This window comes from Panicum virgatum, chromosome 2K (assembly GCF_016808335.1).
Source record: "Panicum virgatum strain AP13 chromosome 2K, P.virgatum_v5, whole genome shotgun sequence".
In the NCBI taxonomy this organism is placed as follows: domain Eukaryota; kingdom Viridiplantae; phylum Streptophyta; class Magnoliopsida; order Poales; family Poaceae; genus Panicum; species Panicum virgatum.
Window position 1 is genome coordinate 10,226,147 of NC_053137.1, and position 8,011 is coordinate 10,234,157.

General features: G+C 48.8%; 1 protein-coding gene across 1 annotated transcript; it reads right to left on the bottom strand.

Annotated features, from left to right (window-relative positions):
• Nucleotides 1-1,435: 1,435 nt before the first annotated feature.
• On the bottom strand, nucleotides 1,436-4,798 carry LOC120665807. The gene is made up of 3 exons (XM_039945486.1): nucleotides 4,038-4,798; nucleotides 1,863-1,932; nucleotides 1,436-1,778 (listed from the first exon to the last, which is right to left on the bottom strand). Exons 1-2 carry the CDS (start codon nucleotides 4,728-4,730, stop codon nucleotides 1,864-1,866), a joined length of 762 nt encoding a protein of 253 aa, XP_039801420.1. The 5' UTR covers nucleotides 4,731-4,798; the 3' UTR covers nucleotides 1,436-1,778; nucleotide 1,863.
• Nucleotides 4,799-8,011: the final 3,213 nt, after the last annotated feature.

The following is an 8,011-nucleotide window of genomic DNA, read 5'->3' on the forward strand; positions in this document are numbered from 1 at the left end:
TCTGGTGCTCCTAGTTTCCTATATATCACATGAGATCTGCAAACAAAAGTATGGAGTGCAACATCTGTTAACACTGGGAGTGGTTTTTGGAAAAGAAATGGAGAAACTACTAAAAGTTGTGGTGTTCCTGTTCAACAAGTCATGGTTTGCCGTGGTTGCTATTCTTAATGCATCTATAGTAACATTAAACTTCTATCATCATATATTTCTTGGTGAGTTTAATGGACTCTGAAGCAACAGACAACTCTATGCAAATGCTTTGCGTTCCAAGCTAAAAGGCATCGCCTTAGCTATGTGCCGAGGAGTGAGGGAGAACTGCAGAGCAGAGCACAATCTGGCCCGAGTGCTAGCATGCGGATGGCACAGACGCCGAGTCCATACATTTTCATGCATCTGCATAAAAAATGGCCCTTTGGGCGTTTTGCGGCTCCACAGCATGGATGCCATGCCATGATCACCCCAGGTTGGCACGTTCCACCAACATCATCGTGTTCGTGTAGCACACATCCATGCCATCCCATCAAGAACAGGTCCATTACCCAAAACAAAACACATAGTAGACTGAACCAACCATGCCAGGTGGAAGAACAAAATGCTCACATGGCCACCCATCGGCGCCATCAGAATTCTGGACCCATTTTGTCCTTCTGATCTTCTGGGCAAAGCAGTGGTGATTATTGGTGTGGCGAGTCTGAATCTCTGAACCTTAAAAAGTACATGACAGATCTGATCCAACAAACCATCAGATCCATTATAAAAAAAAAGTCATGCAACATTCATTTCGTGCTTGCTCAAGGCTGTAGGCAGTGGAACCACAGCTTTGGTACTTGAATATTTATAGGTTGCAGAAAAAAAAGGACTTGCAGGACAGACTTATTAACAGTTCAAAGGACAAAAATAAAGTGTTACACCGAAAAAGCTGGTTGATGCGTAGTAATTCATGTCGATTTAGATATTAACTTTTTTCCATCGTTATGAATAGCACCTCTTCAAAAACCATCCTTACGAAAGTTCCTACAAATTTGCCACCGGAGAGAGTACTTCTTAACCGTGTGAGTCTGAAAAATGCTACTGGAAAGAGAAAGATTTCCAAGAGACATTTCTATCCTTCTTTTCTTCTTCATCACGTTCGCTTCGTCGACAAGTATGAGCAAGACAACAATGGCAGGGTTTTTTTCCTCGTTACTGACCGTCCTATCTCCTACCTGCGTACACATACTAGAAAAGAATTCTTCAGTACTCGTACACATCCTTGGTCCGTGGACCGTAAACGTAAATGCAAGGTCAACCTTCAACAGAATCATACGTGCAGTGCACTGCCGATCCGGCCGGCCACTGATCACCAAGCAGCACATGGCCAACCAACATGATTGCAATCAACTTATTGGCATGCTTCGCCGACACACGTGAGCCCAGCCGCCCAACATTGGCAACATGCAATGCAAGTCGGCAACAGATGCACTAAACAACATACATGCTCAGTCAGGTCCAATGATACACCCATGTTTCATTTCTATGCTATGGTACATCTAGATGCTTTAGCATTTAATAAATTACAGATACAGACATAAGCAGTTCTGACATGTATGCAAGACACAGCATATACCCTGCGGCCCAACATGATGCCACTCACATCTTCTTATTCCAGCCTACACAGCACAGTATCCACATTATATACAGATAGGCACTCCAGTTCCATCCAGGAGGCTCTGCAACTTGATAGTATCTTCCAGAGTAATTGTACAATTATGTTCCACCAAGTGCTCAAATCACTGTCACTGCAGAAAAAAAGGTGCAGAAAGTTGCGTTAAATCAACAGCGTACGGATTACAGAACAGACGCACAGAACATAAGGTTATTACCTTAATAGCAATCCTGGCTTATGATTCTCTGAGTCTCTGGGCTGATATTCACCGAGCATGATATAAGCCCCTGGATCAGCAAGAGTGCAGACACACAAAAGAATCGCGTCAAGAATTATGCTGAGAAGATATAAAGTGTGATACTGCAGTATGATACTGACACTACTAGCAACTTCATGGCAAACATAAATACTCTTTCTGAAATGGCTAGAGGGCATAGCTTTCATTAAGAAATGTGCAGGCATACTTTGCTCAGGACTACATCTTTACCATTAAGCTTTTCATTAAAAAAAGAGCAAACCTGATAAATTTGAAATAAATAGGATGAGCAAGCTATTATTCGCTTATAAGGTAAAAACTTCCAGCTAAAAAGAATAACTTCTGTGGCACAAACTTCCAGACCTTAGGACATGTAAAACTTCAGAAGCTGCTTTGTTCTTCTGTTCTGCTTTTTAATTGTTCACTACGTGCATAATTTTTGTTAAAAACCCTCTTCACTTACTAGCAACTCTCAATTTTTTCGGAAGAAACCATTTCAGGGAACTCAATTTTTGCATCCGTCAGACATCCAATCTAGAATGGCTTTCTGTTTCCCATTTGTACGTATAGGCCCAAGTACAATCATCACCATGTTTCGAGATTTATGCTAACTTGCAAAATTACAAACTTCGAAAATTGAAACTACCATCTCATCTTCTAGTTACTGCAACAGTGCATGCCTCTAACAAATCTGGAGGCACCTTCTGAGGGTAATATAGTGCATTACCAACATGGACAAGTACTTTAGCATTCTCCTAATATCAAATGGTTTAACAAAATACATAAGTAGCTAGTCAGGAAAAGGACAAGTGATTTATATGATAAATCGACTAATATTTTTCCATGCGAATATAAATACTTCGCATGTTCTAGAAGTCAAAGTTTTAAAGTGCTGAAAACTAATAGCATGCATTTTAGGGCAATATCCTTTTTGATTTTGAGGTAGTAGCTCAATCCTTTGGCCTCTCTAATTCATCTCCTTTTGCCTTTATCCTTAACCCTTTTGCACCAACTCACTCATGCACTTGTTGACTATTTTGTAATAGTAATTCTTTAATGGCACTTTGTGGTACTGTTCCATGCAGTTAACATTTCTGTAATTAGAATTTTTCTGTACATTTATATTTCTCATCAAAAAATTGCTATTTCTAAATTCTAATGAGCCTGATTGTTAGACAAAACCTGCCCAAGGCCACATTCAAGTAAACACTAAACTATATTCAGCCCGAATACCTAAACTTCATGACTAAAAAGATGTCGTTGACACAATGGAGGTGGACAGATTAACATAGTCTATAACATTCTTATTAGTAGCCTATAGAGTTTGTTGTGTTCATATTTTAGTAGTAATTAACTAATTTCACAGTTCCTTTTTGTCACTATATTCAAATGCCAGCTGACAGACTCATATCTGTCACAGGAACCCATAAAACTGGTCACATAAAAATTGCATTCTTCTCAAAAATATAGAACTGTATTAACATGGAATGGGCAAGTCAAAGAACTGTGACTCTAAAGCAAATGCCAGTGAATCCTATTCCATATTCGCTCACCCCCAAGTATGATAGTGGTGTCCAGAGAAATGCTAGGGCATAACCAATGGAATATAAGAACTATTTTCCAGCTGTCCTTCCCACACCCAAGCTATATCTGTTATACGCTTTTCGATAAAGTAACCATACTACTAACCTTTCCAATTCTCTTTCAAAACAAATCCAATCACAAGTTCAAAACCAATATCGTAATTCACCTAAGCTAGGAACCATGAAAAAATAAACAGCATAAATATGAACATCTCAACGTTAGTAGAGGAGTCCTTATGATCATGCAAATCCCCTTCAGCAGTTCGTACCATGCAATCCATGAAAAGAACTGAATGGGTAAGTGCAGAATAGTCGAACCCAACACCTAACAACCTAACGCAAATCCTTAAATCTTACAGATTGGTATTTAAACAGACCCAAAAACTAAACTTATGTCAAGTCCTTACGCGTTACAGATTTTCTATTATTACGATTCCAATGCCACATATTTGCAAACAGTACAACTACAAGCATTAACCCTAACTCTCTCAGCAAGCTACTGGTAATGGGACGGTAAAATTGATAAAAATATACAGCGAGAACACGCAATTACCTTCACAGGGATGTGGAAACGGAAAACCCTGACCGAGCCGACCACCTCCGTGACGATCTCCAGCGGCACGGAGCCGGTGGCCAGGTCCGCGATGAGGTCGACCACGTCATCCAGCACCCTCCCGGCGTCCACCCACACCTCGGCGTCCGCGTACACCTCGCCCCTGCCCGCGAGCTCGCCGGACCCGGGCCGCGCCCTGGCGGACCCGAGCAGGTGGCCGCGGTACGAGACGGCGGCGGAGACCGCGCGGTAGCGGAGCGGGAGGACGAAGCCCGTGTTGCGGACGCGGAGCCGCAGCGCGAGGCCGAGGTCGAGCGCGGGCGGGTCGGCGCGGAAGCGGTCGACGCGGAGCCCCTCGACGCGCGCGGCGGGGGGCGAGGGGTAGAGCAGGAAGGCGGCGGCCGCGAGGAGCGCGAGGGCGAGGAGGAGCGGGAGGGCGGTCCGGGCGCAGGCGCGGCAGAGGCCCGGCACGCGGCGCGGGCGCAGGCGGCGGAGGCGGACGAGCACCGGGGAGCAGGGCGCCGGCACGAAGACGAGCGTCGGGGGAGGGGGAGGGGCCGCCGCGGGGTGCGCGTAGGCGGCGGCCGGGTAGGCGTAGTAGGGCTGATGCGGGGGCAGCTGGGGCGGAGAGAGGAGCGGGCTCGCGAGGTGCGCGCGGGGCTTCTCGCCGTCGCCGGCGCCGGCGGATGCCATCGCCGACGCGGTTGCGGTGGGGAGGCGGGGGATCGGGTTGGGGAAGGAGACTAGTGGGTGGTAGCTTCACGGCGGTGGGGACTTAGGCCTTGGCGTCCAATAGGGAGCGGCCACGTCGGCGCGCCAGAGTGTGAGGGGGAAGGAAGTCATACATGGGCCAGGCCTAAGGCTGTCCACAATGGCAAGAGCAAGAGCAAATTTGCTCTTGCCTCGTTTCCCACGCCATCTCTGTCTACAGTGCCAAACAGTACATCTACAGTGCCAAACAGTAGATTTACTCCTCCATTTCCTCCTATCGCTGTGGACGGTCTAATTGTTCGAAATATGGGCCCTCATGGGCTGATCCTCCGGTTGATCAGCCCTGCTAAGCCCACTAATAAAACTATGTAAAAAAAAAGGCATGTGTCTTCAGTGTGGGTTAATGCTTTCGGAAGTATTCTCCCCAGTCCGCACCAGTGTGGCCAGGGTTTTTTTTACCGACCGGTCTGACAAAACCGCCGCCCTCCGATTCTGGTAAACCGGATCGGTTTGATCGGTTACCGGAACAGGTCAAATTCAAATTTCAAACCAAAAACTGCAGTTCAACCGGTTTCCACCGGTTAGCCGACCGGTTTGACCGGTTTACCGGTCCGGTTTGAGTGGTAACCGGTCAAATTCAATTTTTTTTTTGTTTAAATTCAAATGCCCGCAAAGTATACTAACTGAATGTTTGTATAACATATTTTAGCCTAAATGAACCCTCCAACCCTCTTTTGTACTACGTTTACATTAATACAATGTATAACATGCTTTACATTTTATTTGTATACTTTTGTATGCACGTTTTTTTGTTTAACATCAAATGCTCGTAAAGTATACTAAATGAACGAATATTTGAAAAAATTTGACACCATTAGATTCGTCGCAACATGAAGTATTTTTAGAATTTTTTTTGGGAATTTTTTATTTTTTTAATTCAATTTTGAATTTTGAATTTTGTCCGGTTTGAAACCCGCCGGAACCGGAACCGGTCCGAACCGGTTTGAACGGTAACTGCGGTATTCGGACCGGTTCCGGTCCGGAATTAAAACCCTGGCTGTGGCTGGTGCTAATTTGCTGTGAAAAAAAAGTATTGCTGGCTGGCTGGTGGCTGGTTGTGGTGCTGATTTGGTGTGAGAGAGAGACACTGCTGCTGATTGCCGGCAGAACAGAGCAACTAGTAATGTCTAGCTAAAAGCTTTACATTGGTTCATCTTCAGATTTTATCCCATCAGTTGTGCTAGTTTTATAATTATACAGATTTTGTTCCTTCAATGATTCTTGATGTTGAAACTTGGCTCCCAAGTTCATCACTCCCGCTTATTAGACGTGTCGGGTACCATGATTAGGGGCACCCTAATCAGGGGACTAAAATCGCCCTAAAACACAAACACATGTTAGGCAACCGGGCCCACAAAGGCCTACAGCCTCCTTCCAATCTGGAAGAAAGGAAAGAACTCAAAGAAGCCCAATACGCGGCCCACGTACGCAGTGCGGCCCATCCAAGCCCCCTCGAACCCGCGGGGCGATCTCCGCCTCGCTCGAGGGCTCCCCGCCGAAACCCTCGATCGCGCCCCGCGTCTCAGCCTCGCTCGAGCGTAGCGAGCCTACCCTCGAGAGAGCGGATCGACTCCGCCTCGCTCGAGGCCACCCCTCGACAGGAAGACAAACGGCCTTTCCGCTCACCCGCCCGCCGTACGGAGGCATTAAATGCCAACCACTCCTCCACAGCGCCCGGGTCAGACGGCGTCAGGCCGCCAATCCCCACAGTGGTTGTGACCGGAGTCCCGTCCGCCAACTCCGGTCACTGCTCTTCCATTCTGGACGCTGTGGTGACACTGTGGGAACCTGCGTCGCAATGCAAGACGTGCTCGGCACTGCTCCAGCCACTGTACTGCCAACTCCCCATACCTCCTTCAAACTTTCCCCTCCACGGAGCCCTCGAACGGCATGGGCATGGGCACGACCCACGGAAGCGGCCCCGGCCTTGACTAGGACGAGACCCTGGCCTGCAGGACCCCCGGAACGTCGCCACGCCACGCCTGGAGGACGGTACCCCCTACAGCAACGACTATGCCGCCCGCTGGAGCTACAAGGACGCCGATGCGATCTCCGCAAGACCAAGGACGATGCCCAGGACGACTGCCACGCCAGACGCCATACCCCGCAGTGCACTTTCTACAGTGTTCGACCACTGCACCCCTGCGATTCGGGGAGAAGACGACGGCTTCTCCTTTCTCCCGTGCTTGTACACCGCCCCTCCTTGTGTCTATAAAAGGAGGAGGCGGGCTTTACCTTATCGGGCAGATCGACGTTCATCTGGTAGAACACAACACTCAGTAATACTCACAGAGCACATACGCTCTTCTGAGCCCCGATATTGGCACTCGCCTCAATCAACTCCTCCTCTAGCAGAGACCTGGGAGCTTCCCTCCCTCTCTCGCCTCGCTTGTACCCCCTACTACAGGCACCCCCGGTGCAAGACAGTACAGTGCTCTCGCACACCCCTTTGCTGGACGTACAGCCCCCCGGCCTGAACCAGGATAAAACCAGTGCGTTACTGTGTTGCCTCTTGCATCAACCATCTGGGATGAGGAACACGCAACATCATCACTAGTTGGTGCCGGACCACCGGGTCAGGACACCGACAGTTGGCGCGCTAGGTAGGGGCGCTGCGTGACATTTCTCTTTTGTTCCCATTTGATCTCCAGGGATGGTGAGCAGATCCAACTCCTTTCCCATGGGTGCCTCGGATTCGCTCCCAGCAGGATACGAGATTCGGTTCGGGAGTCTAGAGTTCAGGGCAACCGGCAACGGTTACCTCATGGAGCTCCTCTCGCCCAAACGCAACCACGATGCTCCGACTTCACCAGCCCGGCGCAACGGGCGCTCGGGCCAGCGCTTACGACAAGCACGCATGGAGCGGCGCAGGGCGGCACGCCTCAGCTTCCCCACGTGGATTGAGGTTGGCATGTCACAGCTCAGCGTCACGATCGACGGAGCCACCACTTCGTCATCACGTGCTCCGGCGCCATCTGCGCCGGCACCACCATCGACTGCAGCCCCAGTGCCTCCCAGGGAGGGTGCGACTGCACCGTCGCCCTTTCCCTTCGGGATGCGCAACGCTGCCACCTACGCCTCTTCATCTAGCACCAACTTCACCGAGTACGAGGATCTTCCGGATCATCACCTCCTCTCGATCCGCAATCTCATCGCATCGTCTCCTATAGACTCTTACCCCGAGACGGCGGGCTCGATCGCCG

Coding starts and splice junctions, on each gene's coding strand:
- LOC120665807 (XM_039945486.1), bottom strand. CDS start 4,730: ATGGCATCCGCCGGCGCCGGCGACGGCGAGAAGCCCCGCGCGCACCTC. Junction 1,933..4,037: donor GTTTCCACATCCCTGTGAAG/GTAATTGCGTGT, acceptor TTGCTGATCCAG/GGGCTTATATCATGCTCGGT.